Below are 17,333 nucleotides of genomic sequence, written 5' to 3' on the forward strand. Positions count from 1 at the left end.
CTCAGGATGTATTTAGCATCTGTATTCTGTGACTAATATGACCCTGAGAGGATGTACGGAGTCCAACAGTGTGCATACTTCTTTAATTATTTAGAGGAAAGCTCGTATTTGTTAGCTTCAGAAATTCCAGCTAAAGAGCTGTATAACCGGACAGACCCTTACAAAGGTGTTGAACTACACGTGTGTAAGTCCCAGTTTAAACGAGTGTATGTAAATACAAACTGACAGAGCAATTAACATAAAAAGAAAGCAGCAAACAGCCAAGTCTTTGTGAATGCCATTTATAACAAAACTCATACAAGCTCTTAGACAAAAAGGGAACAAACAGCAAATATTGTGTTCACTGGGCTTCTGCAGCTTGAACCATAACCCCCATCCTTCCCAAAGGCCACTCTCCCAGCTGGTACCCTCATATGATTGCTATTGCAAATCTCGCTGGCAGTGCCTGGGAAAGCCAAGAGAGCACCATCCCTTTGCACAGACAGCAATCCTGCATCACCCCATGTTAATCCATTGGCCTTGAACAGTGCGGACACAACCATAGTTTTATAATCAAACACAGAAAACTATCTATGGGGAGAAGGACTTCTCTTTTTAGGGGAGAGAGATTCCAATATCCACAAACACTGTGAAGTCACTGGAACTACAGGTTCACAGATCTCACCTACAATTCCACAGTGCGTGATTTCCATCTCAAGTATTCAAACATTATATAAAGGTGCAGCAGAATTACAGCTCAGCCCCCATTAGGGGTCAGAACAGCTACAGCTGTAGCATCACAGACTTGAAACCAGGGCAAGGTCTGTGAGGCCATGAAACGACATGATGAGAAGGTGGAGCATTCCTGCCCATTTTACAGACTGGTTTGGGTCAGACCTTAAAGCTCCTCCAGCTCCAGCCCCTGCCACGGGCAGGGACCCCTTCCACTAGAGCAGCTTGCTCCAAGCCCCTGTGTCCAACCTGGCCTTGAACACTGCCAGGGATGGGGCAGCCACAGCTTCTCTGGGCACCCTGTGCCAGCGTCTCAGCACAATGAAAACTCACAATCAGTTTCAGCAGGTCAGGATGAACACATGTCATGGGTACAGCAGATGTTACAAACTCTGATGCTTACATAAAGGCTTTGGGCACGTGGAATAGGATTATTTTGCCACTGCACTGAAAGCTGTAAGTCAGTGAGCAACACTGCTGTTACCTGGAGGACAGCCCTTACTCTTTTTTCAACAAAGACTTAGAAAAACAAATCCATAACATCTTGAATTATTTTCGTAAGCCAAAACCAGCAGCGGAGTCCAGAAAGCATTGCTCACAGTTCCTGGCCCGCTGCAGGAAGCCCGAGTACCGACGGAGACAGAAGCACAAGGAGAAGCACTGGCTGAGCACCAACCCAGTTCCAACGAAGGCAGAAGGTGTTTATGTCGCTGTAGGGCCAAGAAATCCGCCGAGCGAGAACCAGCTCCTTTTCCCTTCCATGAGGGTCCGTGTCCTTCTTCCCCCTCCCGGCCAGGCTCGGCCCTTGCCGCCTCCTTCCTCCCGGCCCGACTCCTTAGCAGCGCCCGCGCCCAGCCGAACCCTCGGGAAGCGCCGCACACGGAAACGGGTGGTCGGACTCTATTAAGATACACACCCTGCGGGTGACGGGCATGAGCCGCGTCCAATGAGCATCGAGAGCGTCGCCGCACGGGCCAATGAGCGCGGTGGGGCGGGCTTAGGCGGCCGCGCGCCGGGAGCCTTGGTAACGCGCGGGCCGCGTGTGGTGATCGTGGGTCGGTGCGAACGGGTGTGACTCGCCATGAAGATCGAGGAGGTGAAGAGCACCTCCAAGACGCAGCGCATCGCCGCGCACAGCCACGTCAAGGGGCTGGGGCTGGACGACAGCGGCACCGCCAAGCCGGCGGGGGCCGGGCTCGTGGGGCAGGAGAATGCGCGGGAGGTGAGCGGGGGGCCCCGGGTGGAGGTGGAACCCCGGGGGGGGGCCCGGTTCGGTCTGTGTGGAGTGTGCTTAGAAGTCCCGTTAGTGAGAGAAAGCCGTCGCCTGGGCTGCTCCGTGTGCTGTGGGGAGCGATGGGGGTGATCGGGGTTGGTCCCTACGCCGCTATTTCTTAGCATCACCCGGCGGCAAGGGCGGGTGCTTCCCCCCCCCCCCGAGTTTTAGGCGCAGAAATTCGGGTATCGGAGGCAATTGAACTTACCAAAAGTCAAGAGATTTGGTGCGAGTGGAGATCGGAGCTCCCGTCCCAGCCCGGGGCCGGTGCTGCAGCTCATGCGCCTTTCAGAGCCGAAAAACCTTTCTGTATGGTGCAGCTCCAGGAGCGGTGAGGGAGCCTGTGCTCTGCGGTTGAGTTCTGTAGTCTCTGGTTTATTGTTGTTTAGCATCCGTGTCACATAAAATGACTGTAGGAAGTAGTTTCCTGATCTTGTCTCCCCTTTTTGTGTGCATAGAACTGAAATCGGCTTTAGTGGGCTCACAAAGCCAAGTATTTTAAAACACTTTCAGTAATATTGGTGCGAAAGATACTATAGCAATCCTTGTGTTAATAGTATAAATACTTATCGAACTTGTAGGCTTGTGGGGTTATAGTGGAACTAATCAAAAGCAAGAAGATGGCTGGCAGAGCCGTGCTGCTGGCGGGACCTCCTGGAACTGGCAAGGTACTACTTTCCTTTTGTTTTTTTTTAATATGAAGTGAAGTATTCCTAAACCTATTTTATTTTAATTTGTTGTCAAAACTGTTCCACGGGAGCGGTTGCATCCTCTTTTCACCTGGGGGCATTTCTTTCATCACTGCAGTGACATGGTTTCCAGCTTTATATGTTGTTTATTGCCATATCATCAACTGTGACAGTATCCAGTGGTGTGTTCAGGCATCAGTAGCGTCAAACCACCTTTTGTAGGTTACCAAACACTGAAGAAGAGTCTTAGGAGTTAATTTTATATTAAAAGCCTACATAGCTCTTCATTTGTTTGGGTATTTAAGTAGTTTTTTGCATTTGTATCAGATGTCAAATTCAAATGCCCACTGTTGTTTCTTAAGGTGTTTTATAAGTCATTGATAAAAATCACTTTTTATGTGTCTAACTTGACTTGGCGGGCGGAACATTGTTACATGTGAGAAATATATGTTAGGCAGAATAGTCTTAATATTAAACTGATAATTGGTGTATGGAAGGTGGTAAATTGAGGAGAGTTAACTTTGTGTGGAAAGAATCCTTTGCTAATTCTCCTAAAAGTTAATCTTTGGGTTTGTTTTTGGTTTAAGACTGCTTTGGCTTTAGCTATTGCTCAGGAACTAGGCAGCAAAGTTCCCTTCTGTCCTATGGTTGGAAGCGAGGTCTATTCCACCGAGATCAAGAAAACAGAAGTGCTGATGGAAAACTTCCGCCGGGCCATTGGTAAGTTTCAGCAAAACAGAAGAATGAAGTACTTACATGATACTTCCTTGGTTTTTGTAGTCATCTAAAAGGGAAAAGCTTCTCAGTGGTCACGGTGATTTTCAGATTATTGTGTGTTCTCTTTTTCAGTGCTGATCTTAATTTAGTGAATCTCTTCCCTATTTAGTGGAGTCAGAATTTCTATTTATAAACCGTTATTTAATCGTTGTATTATGGTTTACTTTATCCTCCCCAGTTATCCCTCTCATCCTCCGGGTTCATCTCCTGGTTTTACCTATGACTCTAAGTAAAGCTGAAGGAAAAACTGGTTTTAATTTCTTATAATAGCAGAAACATTTGTAGACAGAAAAATGCTCTCTCCTTTCTTATTTTAGTGATTTCACCCTGCCAAGCAAACAGGCTTAATCAGGGGCTCCCAAAGGCAGTGTTAGCCTGACTTAGTGTCCAGTGAGCACAAAGAAAGTTTCATGCCAACAAAATAAATACTTTAATGTCTTCCTCAATTCTCGAGTGCTTTTACAAGCGTGATGGAAATTGGTTACATTTGCAACACAAGCTCGAGGAGTATCTAAAATCTCTTCTGTGGTTGCTGCTGACAGCTGATAAATGCAGTTAGAAGTGGCCCTTGTGTATATGAGGATTGGCTAAAGATAGCTGAGCTGATTGTAGTACTGAACATATTAAAAGTTAACTGGTTTCTGTACCATGTTTCTCCTTGAACTTCACCTAAATATTTGATGGCAGTAAGGTGAAGACGTCTCTCAGTTCTGCAATGAAACAAAAGTATTCTGTTGATTTTGATAAGAAAACAGATCTCAGTCTTGTCTGGTACTTCCAGTTACCATCTAACTGGCAGGGCCTGGGGGAGGGAAGCCAGAGACTCAGTCTGCAAAATTTCCTTGATGTGATGAAGTTCCCTGTCAGAGATTTGGAAACCTGATCCAGCAGATGAAACTTATGCCATCCATGTTGTCATTTCTAGAGACAGCGGTATTTTAACTCCCTGAGGTTTAACAGCCAGCTACATTGTTAGTTCCCTGCATTCCCCAAATGTCAGTGGGGAGGTGCTTCTAAACAAATATTAGTGCTAATGAAAGATGGAACTTCTTTTATTCGTTTCTGTTGAATTCCATGTCACATTTTCATAACACAGCCTTTATTGAATATTTGTATCAGTGTAAAAACAGAAATTCCTCTGAAATATTTTAAAGGACCAGTAACCACCAGTAGTTGTACTGGAACACTTTCCAATTGTGTTTAAATCTCGGCTAAGTTTTAGCTTCCCTGCTTGGTTGATAAGTAATTTATACAAGGGTGTGTTTGTAAAAGCATGATTTTGTGTGTAGAGTGTGGTGTCAATGTGACTGGGTGCAAGAGAAGCTTCAGCTCACATGCCAGTCAGTACATAAAGTATTCTTTCAGGCTTTGTGGGTGGGTTTCGTACGATTCCTGTAGCAGGTTTTGTACATGTAATCTGTTGCCATGTTGTGCATTTTACTCTCAGGGGATTTAGCCACCTCATCAAAATTATCACAGATGTTAACATCAATTTTTTACTTGGAAACAGCAGTTTGACTGGTTTGGACTTTTCATTGTATAAGGAAAGAGGAGTGACTGAGTTTACAGAATCATTGTTTCCAAGAGTCTTTTAATAACAGACTTGACGTAGCCTCATGGCCAAGGTCTGTGTGGGGTTATGGTAGAGATTTTATAATATATAAGAAACGTAAAAGGATGGAGCGGGAAATAAGAAAATGGAATTGTATGAGTTAAAAAACTTCATGCGAGAGAGATGAATCCTGTATAGAGCTTATTAGCAGCTGGCAGGGATGATGACAGTAGCTAATGTTAGAGCTCAGCTGCAGTAAAAAATAACTGCTGGGTAGCCACTTAAAGAGCATATCTGTTCCCCGTGTCTCCAAACTGTAACTGCCAGTAAATCAAACAAGCACTATTTAACTCCATATAGTGCTATCAAACCGAAACATGAAATACCCCAAAGCTGCCTTCTCAAAACTCGTGTCTGATTTGTAAGTAGGAGATGTCTCTCTTTAAGAACTCCCTTGAGAGTAAGGTTTGTAGTCGGTACATGAAGTTTCATTTGAAAACAAAGGGTAATCAGCAGCAAGTTCAAAGCATCAATTACCTTTGTTCAGGTCATGTTCATCTGTAAATACTTTCTGTAGACACATCTATATAAGAACATGAGTTTAGCTAAGAGGCATGCTTTGGAAGAAAGTCTCTAGGTTGTCCTCACTGACTTGGCTTTGGTTTGTGTTGTGGAACAGACTCTGTGAGTGTGTGAATTGGATTCTTTTCAGATGAAATGAAGCTGGAAGATATGCTTAGGTATGCCCAAACACAAATGGGCTTCCAGTTTTTCAGAGCAGAATAAAGCTTGTGCTGAAAGTTTACAAACACAACAGAAAGGAAAAACAAACCCATGAATGGCCAGTTCTCCTGTACAGGTTCCCAAATTGCTTCATGTTCCTCATAGATGCAGCCTGTGTGATGCAGTCTGGTCTGGGTCAGGTTTACAACTCAAGGGTTCATTCATTTTTTTGTCTGATGTTTGGGCATACCTGAAAAACATTTTAAAAAGTTACTGAAATGAAGGTTCTGGAGGAATTTGTATGTGGTGCTAAATGAGAGAAAGCAGGCTTTTCTTACCAAGAAATTACCATGTGATCTCATTTCAAATCCAAGCCTTAATTTGGGTCCAGTAGAGGGAGACAGACTCGTGTTCCTCAGTTCTTTATATTCGCCTCTCAGCAGCTCAGGATGACCGGTGGAGTGTCTGGTCTATTTCAAAGGAAAATGAAAAGTTACGGAACAAGGGAAGTTTTATCAAGTCCCAGTAGCCTCGGACTGGGCAGGATGGATTCCTTGTATCTTGTTACAGCCTGTTGTTTATTTTTGGTATGGCATGCGTGTGTCTCATAAAATGCTTTATAGAGTCTCGTCAGATGTGGGTACTTTGAACTTTTATGGAATTAGAATGTTTGCATAATTGTAGTGGTGGTGGTGATGATGGTGGGTTTCCTTTGGAACAATCTAACCATATACAAGTCCTCAGTTCTATATTATTCATCAATTTAAAGTAACTTAGTTAATTGCAGTAGTTGTGACTAGAAGATACCAGACACTGTGGTGTTTACTTGCCTTTCTGAAACAGGATGTCATTGTCAGCTATTTTAAAGTAGTTTCAAATTGAGATTATAGCAGTTTCTGCTAAAATGAATCCAGCTCACCTTTTGCTCTTGACTTGAAAAACATTTCAAATGCTGCATTAACCTTTTCTTAATTTTACCAGATTTTAACACAATACCTGTTCATCAGTTTGTTATTTTTAACTCAGTTGCCAAAATGTAAAGTTTTTATGAAGTTACTTTTTTCTCCTGTCTTTATACTTTGCAGGGCTTTTCTCTTAGTTCAGAGATCAGGATGTACGGCCATTGATTTGTGTACTGAAACTATTCTAATCAATTCTTGCAGGGTTGAGGATTAAAGAGACCAAGGAAGTTTATGAAGGAGAAGTCACAGAATTGACTCCGTGTGAGACTGAAAATCCTATGGGGGGGTATGGCAAAACCATCAGCCATGTAATCATAGGACTGAAAACTGCAAAGGGAACCAAACAGTTGAAGGTATGTATGGCAGGGTCTCAGAAATCATGATAGCAAATGTACAGGAAAGGTCTTGTCTGGTTTTGTTTTCCTTATTCTCAACTGAATCTTTGAAAATGGTTTTGGGAAATCTTACCTGCTTCAGCATAAATTGGTCTTTCTGTCACATTCCTTCTTTCCACATGGGGAGATGTGCTGTAGTGAATGTTTGATATGGAACAGGAAACGGAGCTGGTATGTTGCCAGCTCAGCCCCACTTTCCCTTTGTTTTCTTGTACAAGTCTCTGTCAATGTTGTTCAATTTCCCTGTCAGTTACAGTAGGAGAGAGCTGAAAGGTGTCTTTGTTGTCAAGTATCATCTTGCATTTTGCTCATTCTGAAAACAAGTGCAGAGCAAAACTGAATAAACATGTACTGAGAGAAACAAAAGCATTTAAGGTATTCCATATCCACTCTCCCTCACACAGCTCTACAGAGAATAAAGACCAAAGAAGTAGCATAATTCAGTGCTATAGCCAGATTTGCTTGTAAAGTTTAGCTAAAAAGCAAGAGAAGTGCCGCATCCTAGGGATAAATATACACCACACGGGCACATTTTGTGACAGGAACTGGTATCATTATGTTCCTGGCACTTACCATCATTTTCTTCAGAGAGCAGATTTCTTTGGTAAGAAAGGTTCCGTGCACCTTTTTTCAGATTCATTCTTTCCCACTACTCCAAGTGTTACAGCTGTATAAAATCCTGAGGGATTGTCGCAGGGAGTTTAGTTTTGTCTGGTGAGAGTGAGTTTAGACTCAGTTTCTTTTCCTTGATTACCGTAACACCTTGGAGCTGTTCTGACCACCTCTGCTATTTGCCTGTCTCCAGCTGGACCCCAGCATATTTGAAAGCTTGCAGAAGGAGCGGGTGGAAACCGGTGACGTTATTTATATTGAAGCAAACAGCGGAGCTGTCAAGGTAAAAGACAAGTTCTGCACTTTGATGCAGGTGTATATGTTCTTGCAGGCCTTTCCCTGCCTTTGTCAGAAGGCTCTTCAATTTATTAACCTTAACTGACATGCAATGGTTACATGGAAGTTTATAAAAGAGCCTGGTGTTTTCCTTATCTGGAGAGAAAATTCTCTTTTGTGCCGAAAGAACACAGTGATCTGGTTCACAATTAAGGTCATCTGGTGAGGAAGCTATCACTGATGCTGTCTGGATGAGTTTTCTTTTCTGTAAGATCAAGACATCCTTAAGGGAAGGGGGGACAAACCAAGCAACTTTAGTTATTTTCAGGCTGACATGTGCAGTGCATTTAATCTTTCTTTTATCGCTCTGGTATTTTCTCCCTAAGATATATTCATGTAGAAGGGAATACTGCATTAGTTAGCGTTCTTTTCATATCTGATGTAGAAAGTAGTGTACAGTGATACTTGCTGTTTAATGGATGAGCGTAATATTTTGTATCATATAATAAATCACCCACCTACAAAGGAGTCTTGAACAGTTCTCCCAATCTCTAGTTAATCTGCTGGATTTGTCCTTTAGCAGGAATTGCATATGGTTAAAAGAAGGGGAGAGAGGAGCAGAATATTCTTACAGCTGAAAATGTTGGGGTTTTCAATAGAGTTTTTGAGCTTTGATCAGTAGATAGGGTATGCCCATTGCTAAGCAGGGAGTGGGATGTGTGAATTGCCAGCTGAAGCTGGTCAGGACTGGAATTGTGAACTAAGCCCTTTATCAATTTTGTGTCACTCAAGGTTTTGGTACTGGAACTAATTCTATACCTGCGTTTCTCTTCTTTGCTTTCCTCAGAGGCAAGGCAGGTGTGATATCTATGCCACGGAATTTGACCTTGAAGCTGAAGAGTATGTTCCCTTGCCAAAGGGGGACGTACACAAGAAAAAGGAAATTATTCAGGATGTCACCCTGCATGACTTGGATGTGGCCAATGCTCGACCTCAGGTATGACACCACAGATGAAGTCTTCACGGAAAAAGTACTTGACACAGATTTGTGATGGATACTAGAATAATCAAGGAGTAGGAAGCTGACCTGTCCTAAATCACCCTTAAAGATTCCACTGTAGGAAGAGCAGGAGGTGTTACACCTTGAAGGCCTCTGGAGATTTAACAGACTGCAGCAAAAAAAAAACCCTGAAATAAGAGAATTACGCCTTTCTGTATCTTAACATACACCCTGTGGTGAGGGAATTCCATCTGTGTCATAAAAAGCCACTAGCAATACAGGTTTAAAGGCTGACATCTCTACAGTATGATTCTACAACCCCTCAATCTACTCAATTTCAAAGTAGATATCCTTTTTTCTAACAAAAAAATCCTCTGATTAAAGTCATGCTATTCAGAAGTCTTGTAACTGAGAATAATTGTTCCTGTGTTGACAGGTTGAGCACCAGCTGTGCATGCAGGCAGTCCAAGTCTCTGCTGCCTGACAATTTCAGTCCTTTGACCTTCTCTGTGAAAACCTTTTTAAAAGAGGGTATCTCATTTGGTTTTCTATGCTGTCCAAATGAAGAGAGCTAAAGAAAGAGTGGGGAGATCACTAAATGATGATGTTTAGTATACTGCTGCAGTGAAGAGTCCTAACCGTTGACAGGTTATCAGCCACTGCTGAGATGAAGAATCAAGTTAACTGCAAGAAACAACTTCTTTAATCGATTATAAAATTCTCAAGGTATGTGTTCTCATAGCTGACCTGTAACTTTCTTTTCCTAGGGTGGGCAAGACATCCTTTCTATGATGGGACAACTGATGAAGCCTAAGAAAACTGAAATTACTGGTATGAATCCTGCATGGTATTTTTAGACCAACATAACATATGTTTGCTGGTTAGAAAAGGATTAAGAATAGGGTTACTCATGCAGCATCTCCAAATGAATGGCTCTGTAATATTCATTCATAAATCTCAGGTTTCTGAAAGCAGCACTACAGCTGCTAGAATTGCAATAGCTGGAAACAGACCAGCATGTTGCTGGTTCATACATACAGTGATAAACCATAGACTGTACTATGCACCCAGCTTCCTGGGGAGAAAGAGGTCAGAACACCAATGCCATCCCCCTTCTCAGAACAGTCCTGCCAGAGTGTGAGGTTTATGCTTTTGACAAAGAACCAAACCAAACAGCAACAGCAAATACAACCTAAAAAACCCCGTGAGGATGTGTTGTTACGTGAAGCCACCACACTGAAACTCTGTGGAGCAGAAAAACAGCTTGTAAAGACTAAGACTTCTAAAGCCGTGGTTTGATTTGAGCACCTCTACAAGCAGCTGTCGGGTGACTTGGTGCTCTAAGTGCACTGCTGCTCTTCCTACCTACAGATCATTGGAGAAAAGCAGGAAGATCTATTCTCCTTCTTGCTTTGAAAGAAATGATGTTTCACTAAGTGACTGTCTTAAATTTAGATCAAAGTCTGTTTCAGTACCAAACATGAACGGTGATCTTTTGAAGTACTTTGTCTGTTCCAGAGGTCACTTTGCTTATTCTGATGTCATATTTAATCAGCATAACATCTCACATAGGTTTGAGATCTGTATGCTCACAGACATTTATATAGCACTCTTTTTTTGTTAAACACAACTTAAACAGTAGCAATATTTTACTCTTTCAATGACATTCTTTTCAGCCATGCTTGGAAACTTCAAAAAAAAAGTTTCATGTTTTAAACTGAGGTTTGGCTGATTTCCCCCCACTGAACTCCCCAATCTCACAAAAAATGGTAGTTTTTCACAAGCCATGTGAGGGGAAACACCCTAGTTCAGTGTAGGAATATTTTGTTGCACAGTTGTGTCCCAAAACAGGACTGAATGCCACAGAATTCTAGTGTCACAGAGGTTTTCCCCATGGTGGTAAGATACCAAACCATGAATTTTACTTGCTTTAAGCCTTTCTGACAGAGCTATAGTTAACAAGCAGGACAACTGTTTCTTTTTGTTCCAGACAAACTTCGAGGAGAGATAAATAAGGTGGTAAATAAATACATCGATCAAGGCATCGCAGAGCTAGTCCCAGGTGTACTCTTTGTAGATGAGGTGCACATGCTGGATATTGAATGTTTCACATACCTTCACCGAGCACTGGAATCTTCCATTTCCCCCATTGTCATCTTTGCTTCCAATCGAGGAAACTGTGTTATCAGGTATGATGTCTTGAATTTTCCGGTTTGCATTTGTCCATAAACCCTGGAATTTCCAGTACTGATAGAGTTAGAATCTTTGAAGGCTTTTATCTCTTGACACTGACACCTGTGCTAATCCCCTGCATGGTTTGCAAGCTGCATCAGTGCTCAAGAACTGCTTGTGGGCTTCCTGATGGGACAAGCATTTAATGTCAGGCTGACTGAGTTAAAGCAGAATAGAATTCCTCCTTTTATTTCCACTGACACATCTCTCTAACAGCCTCTGAATTGTCTTTCTGGGTGATCTGTAACAATTACCTTTCTCACTGGATACCTCAACACATCTGTTGCTTCACATCAGGGACATCAAAAGCACCAGAGCTACAAACCTCTAATATCATAATCTCCTGCTGCTCCTGGTTTATTTTGCTGTTTGCTGTCCTCATCGCATCAGACTTAGCTTCCTGTTCTCACTATTAAAGTGAGTCACAGTTTAGCCTCTCCCTGCTCCTCATTCTTTCCTGCTATGTTGGTCTGGCTTTCTGTGATTCTTTGGTCTTGCCAACTAACTTGTTTTTCATCTCCAATCCAGTTCGTGCCTCCACTTCAATATTTAGCACCCACACAATGCATTCCTTGCATGTTCAGTAAAAGTGCTCTCTTCTTTCAGATTCTTCTGTGAAGTTCTGCTAATTTGTGGTCTAGATATAATTATGTCTAAGCAAGCTGTCAATGATTGCTTCCCTTGAAACTGATTTAATTCAGCTGTGTAACCAGCTATTCCTTACCCTCTTAGTGACTCATCTGGTATTAATCTTTCTCTGTTTGCATTGCTTAGAAGGGAAGGTGATAAGCCCTTCAAAAATGTTTAAGGTGGACATTGCAGATCTCCCTTGGCAAAAGCATAAATAGGCTGTCTTGGAAAAGTAGAGTAAATAGAGATCTGTCAGTATGGATTCACTGCAGATCTTGTTCTGAAAAAAAACAGTGATATAAGAAAGGAAGTTGGCGATGCTCATGGCTCTTAAAAGGATCAGGTTAAAAATTAATTGTATAGTTGATTCTGTAACCTCAAAGGAAAGGAATCATTTCAGAAGAGAGAATGCCATCCACTCAAGAGTACAGCAGATAGTTGCAGGGCATTTTGATTCATTTCATGAGGAGGACCGTGGCCAAAGCTGCAGTGCCTAAATACTGAAACATAGCTCTCTACCAGCACTTTACTGTTTTCACCTGCAGTCTCTACAGATTTCATGAAATCTGGCTTTCACTCTTGACTTCAGAGCAAGTCCTGGTGGGCTTGGAAAACCTAGACTAGATGTGTCTGCAGCCTTTGCTACTGGGTGTTGTACATCAAGCAGATAAAATGGTTGGGGGTCTGCGTACACCTCTGTTCTTCCTGCACTGACCTCCATTTGCTGGATTGCAGGCAGAGGATGTAAACCACAGCAATACTCACTGGAGGGACTGGAAGATACCTTGGAACATTAGATAAGACTCTTTTGTAAGATACAATGCAGGAGAGCACCATCTCTATTTTTGAGAGGCACATTTAAGAGCTCTAGGAAAAGTATTTGTTTCCCTCAAGCTGTCTGGTATGAACTTCAGACTAGAATGTTTCCTGTCTCTGCCTGGGAGTGTCTCTGCAGGAACACAACACAAGAATTGTGAGCTAGTAGATATGTAGTCACTTAGTACTGATTTTAGTGAAATCCATGGACTGAACTCAAGAGTAATATCTGATCTCTTTCTGTTTGGTTTCTCCTTTAGAGGCACAGAGGATGTAGTGTCTCCTCATGGAATACCACTGGACCTGCTGGACAGAGTAATGATTATCCGAACGATGCTGTATACACCCCAAGAAATGAAGCAGGTATGCACAGCATTGTAAGAGAACTGATGAAGAGACCCCAGCGTTCTAGTCTAAAGAGATGAGTGCTGTGGGTTTGCGTTTTTCATTACTAGAGTTGTTTGACTCTCCATGCTCCCCAAGGTTTGTGCCAAAAGGCTTACCATTTCCTAAATGCAGGCTGCTTTAGTACCCAGTTGCAGTAAGCTGTCTGATTTCCACCCACTTGTGAGTTTTTCTAGAGCTGAAAGTGACATCTCACTTGCATGGAACAGCATGGGTTGTTAGCTGCCCTCATCTCCTGCACACATGTGCTTTCCGTAGAGTCTGCAGGTTCCAGCAGGTAGTGCTTTTTCAGTCGGCATGAGATGAAGTGTCACATCTCGAGACCTTTGGTCCTAGGCCTCAGGCTATTCTATAGAAGAGATGGGAGGTATTGAGGAATGCAACTTCCTGCACTGCCTTTATTGCCTTGCACTGTAGCTTTAACCTACTAGGGCTGTCACCTGAAACTGGGAGGATTTTCATGCCCCTGGTCCAGTTTGGAAACTTGAGCACAGTAAGTGGTGAAGAGAGGCTTCTGAACTGAAACTTTTCCTGTGGGGCCATCCCCATGTGTTTGTGTATCGATTCTACTGCTTAGTGCCATTATGATTCATTGTGTCAAAGATCCCCCCTCATTAGCGTCTCAATGCTGTGAAGTGACACAATGCAGAAGACATGAGGGTTTATCATGTCAATTCTTTGTATTATTTAAGAGATAGCGTCAATGGAGGAGAGCTTGTCACCAGATAATAGTCTCCTGCTGCTGGATAAGTGCCAAGGTGAAGCCGAGGCATTTATCGAACATAAATGTAGAGGCAAAGCTTCATTTCACTTGGTTTGAGGAGCTTTTCACACAGTGCTCTTAGGAGCCATTCTCAGGATGAGGTTTTTTGTACCTAAAAGGCCACTTGAAAGCATTATGGTATAGATTACAGGAGAAGCAGCCCAGGGATTTAATAATATGATCATGTTTTGTCTGTATACAAAACAGATTTTACAGCCTGACTTTCACTCAGTGTGGGGATGTTGTCTGGGTGTGCATTTTGTGGAGTTAGGGTAGGAGGAGCATGTATTCAGAGTTACTTTTTGCCTAGTGTGCCGTAGTATCATGCAGATAGGAGTACTGGTAAAGAGCTAGTTTCTGAACTGTGGATTTTCAGAAGAGCTCATAAGAGCCATGATTTCCACCCTCCTCAGGGTGAGGGAATTGTTTCCAGTAGCATTTCCTAAAGCTAAAAATAAGAGTCCAGACATTATATCCCATCAGTCATGTTCCCATAGTCAGATATCTCATCTTCCCTAAATTAAGGCTTTGCATGATTTCTCCACTTGAGAGGAGGAGCTCTTACACTTCACATTCATTTCTAACTAGATACAGCTGGGAGGGGTGTAAAAATAAGACATCCATAGTTCTATTTCTCTATTTTTGCTCCCATTTCCCTTTCGTGTTAGGAAAGTTTTCACTGCTGATGCTTGTATGTGAGACAGAGTAAGATGTGGTATTTGAGATACCTTATTTCTAACAGGCAAAGATACTAAATACTACGTAAAGTAGTACTTGAATGAAGGAAAGGTTATGTTCAGGTGATCTAAAAGATAGAAAGCCCCCTCAGTCTGAAATTGCACAGTGCAGCAGCATTGCCAATATTCAGTATTAATATCTTAGCCCAACTTCCTGCCATTTCAAGCTCCTCTGCTTCCCACTGTTCCCTGCCCTGACTCCCCGAGTGCCTTTTTATGGCTTTAATTTAAACGAGAGCTTCTTGATATCTTGTTTACAAAGCTGCCAAAGTGAAAAATACCTGTATTATATGAGGCTTGCAGCTCCAGAGTTATCTCAGCACTACAACACAACATCATTATCCAGTCTGCCCCTTATCACTCAGCTGGTAATACCAACTGCCGAGAGACTTGTGCCACTTTTGTTACAGCTTTATATGCTCGGGCTTATTGGTGATATCTTGCTCTCCAACTTTGTAAAGATCTTCAAACTGGTACAAGCCTGAGCCTGTTCTGGAAAGATTAGATTCTTCTTAGTGATTTTTTTTTTTTTTCTTCTTGCAGAAATAGGTGAATCTTATAAAGTAACTTTTTGATTTATTTTAGTATCTTCTTGTCAATTGAATAAGAAGCATGTCCTGAGCTGCCAAGGAAGGGGTGTAGCTTTCTGTACGGCTTTTGGAGGGCTCTGCTGTACAGCAGCAGTGATGCACTGCAGAATGCAGGAGCTGGTGTCCATAAGACTCAAGCTGTCACTTACACTTGCACACTTCTGCTTTCTTGTGTAAGTTCTCATATTCTGCTCCTGTTAGTCAATACACTTTGCAATCCATGCAGGATTATGAATGGTTAATAGTCCACAACTGTTACTTCACCTGCTTTTTGTGATAGTCAGTGCTTCAACATTATGTTTGCCTGTTCAAAGCTTTAGAATTCTACAAAGTCTAGTTTAGTGGTAAGTTACCCTGGCACAACTCTCCGCACCATCTTGATTTATGGTATGCTTATCTCTAATCTAGCAGAGTTTCCAGATCCTGAGCTAAGTGGTTTACCATGCTGGTTGTTTCCACTGTTAACCTCACTTACTCCTTCATCCCAATAGATCATAAAACTTCGTGCTCAGACAGAAGGAATCAATATTAGTGAAGAATCCCTCAACCACTTAGGGGAAATCGGTACCAAGACAACTTTAAGGTGAGTTGAGCACAGTATGGCTGGATCTAAAGACACTGCAGGAGAGCTCGCTCCTGGCAGGGAGACAAACCTCTCCAATAAAGAAATGTGGTGTATTAAGAACAGTGCTGACATGAAAAGGAGTGGTATTCCTACTCTTTCCTCTGCTGGAGGGTCTTGCAGCCTGTTCTTGCTGCTGGTAGAGCTGTGTGTTTCCCGACATATCTCCCACCCCTACATACCCTCAGTTCCCTGGGAAGTGCTGTTTTGTGCCGATTCCTCCATCTCTGATCACAGGTACGCTGTGCAGCTCCTGACCCCAGCTAACCTGCTGGCCAAGATTAATGGGAAAGACAGCATTGAGAAAGAGCATATTGAAGAAATTAATGAACTGTTCTATGATGCCAAATCCTCTGCAAAAATCTTGGCTGATCAACAGGAGAAGTACATGAAATGAAGAGCTGATCCCCTTAGATGCTTTGAAGTGGTTTTAACCCTTACCCAGGGCTGGCTTGGTTATCCCATAAGAAATGCTAATGGTTTGTTTCTTTGGGGGCTGGAAAGTATTTAAGTGTTGGACTCTCAGGCCAGAATTAACTATCGAGTGTTCCTATTTCAGTATCAACAATCCAATGCTCCCTGATCCCTGACCTTAGTCTCCCTTTTACAAGTATATATGAAATGAGTAGCTCTGGACCCATCGGTTTTGTCTTTAGATTTCATTGCAGAAGAGCTCTAACCGAAGCTGATGCTTAAGAACAGTCTATTTTCTTTATGAATGTTATTATAAAATAGTTTCCTTTTGCAGATGAGAACTTTTTTTTTGAGTCAAAGTTTGTCTGAAGTGATTTATAATAAAAGATTTCAACAATAGTGGGAGCCTGCGTGTGTCTGCCTGGCACTGACTGCTCAAGAAATACATTGGAATTAGCAGAGCTAAATAGGAATACAATGGATCTGCCACACAAAAATAGATTTACAGCCAAGAAAAGGAATAAGCATGGGACCTTTTAAAGTTCCAGTTCAGTTAACTTTTCATTGGCTTTTAAAGCAGATTAAGTAAGAAATGCTTTCCCTTTTTCCCTGTGTTCTGTCCCCACTTTCTTCACCACTCAGGATCAGGGAAAATTTGCAGACTAATGGAATCCTGCTCTGCATGGGTGTGGGTGACTTAACCTTAGTCTCCTGCTCACAGTATGCTTCCGTGTTTTGTAAAGCACAGATTTATTGACTCCAAAAGCAAAAGATAGCAATTCTCCATCAAACTCACTCACAGCGCTTCTAAAACCTGTTTGTACAGTGGCAGGATGGCACGATCCGTTTTAGTGCTGTGGCGTGATGGAGAGACCCAGTGAATTGAGCTGCTGCATGGTCAAAATTGAACCTTTTTTTGTCTGTTGGGGTTTGAATGACCTTCTTGGCAATGATGAATGTAGTTATTTCAGAATTCCAGTACCATTTTTCTTTGAGTTTTCTGAAATACCAATTCAGAAGTTTGAATAAGCCCTAAATAACATTGAAGGCCAGAGCTGTTCAAAGCCCCACTCAATGTTTGATGGCTTTGGTTTTTTACTGATAAATTTGGCTCTTCACACAGCAGCAAAAGCCCTGCCAGGGCTGTGAAGGGT

At 42.4% G+C, this 17,333-nt stretch overlaps 1 protein-coding gene and 1 long non-coding RNA gene across 2 annotated transcripts; one reads left to right on the plus strand and one right to left on the minus strand.

Annotated features, from left to right (window-relative positions):
- Positions 1 to 1,769: 1,769 nt before the first annotated feature.
- On the plus strand, positions 1,770 to 16,578 carry RUVBL1 (RuvB like AAA ATPase 1). Its single transcript, XM_061456047.1, has 11 exons — positions 1,770 to 1,933; positions 2,566 to 2,652; positions 3,261 to 3,393; positions 6,889 to 7,040; positions 7,888 to 7,977; positions 8,818 to 8,967; positions 9,738 to 9,801; positions 10,961 to 11,159; positions 12,909 to 13,011; positions 15,635 to 15,726; positions 16,003 to 16,578. The coding sequence occupies exons 1-11, from the start codon at positions 1,793 to 1,795 to the stop codon at positions 16,160 to 16,162; spliced, it is 1,371 nt and encodes a 456-aa protein (XP_061312031.1). The 5' UTR covers positions 1,770 to 1,792; the 3' UTR covers positions 16,163 to 16,578.
- LOC133270626 (uncharacterized) lies at positions 5,865 to 7,270 on the minus strand. Its single transcript, XR_009743859.1, has 3 exons — positions 7,156 to 7,270; positions 6,064 to 6,195; positions 5,865 to 5,975 (listed from the first exon to the last, which is right to left on the minus strand). It is a non-coding gene; the product is annotated as an uncharacterized LOC133270626 (long non-coding RNA).
- Positions 16,579 to 17,333: the final 755 nt, after the last annotated feature.

This window comes from Pezoporus flaviventris, unplaced genomic scaffold (assembly GCF_033815535.1).
Source record: "Pezoporus flaviventris isolate CSIRO_AGI_PZ_B2104156 unplaced genomic scaffold, CSIRO_AGI_Pfla_v1 ptg000021l, whole genome shotgun sequence".
Lineage (NCBI taxonomy): Eukaryota > Metazoa > Chordata > Aves > Psittaciformes > Psittacidae > Pezoporus > Pezoporus flaviventris.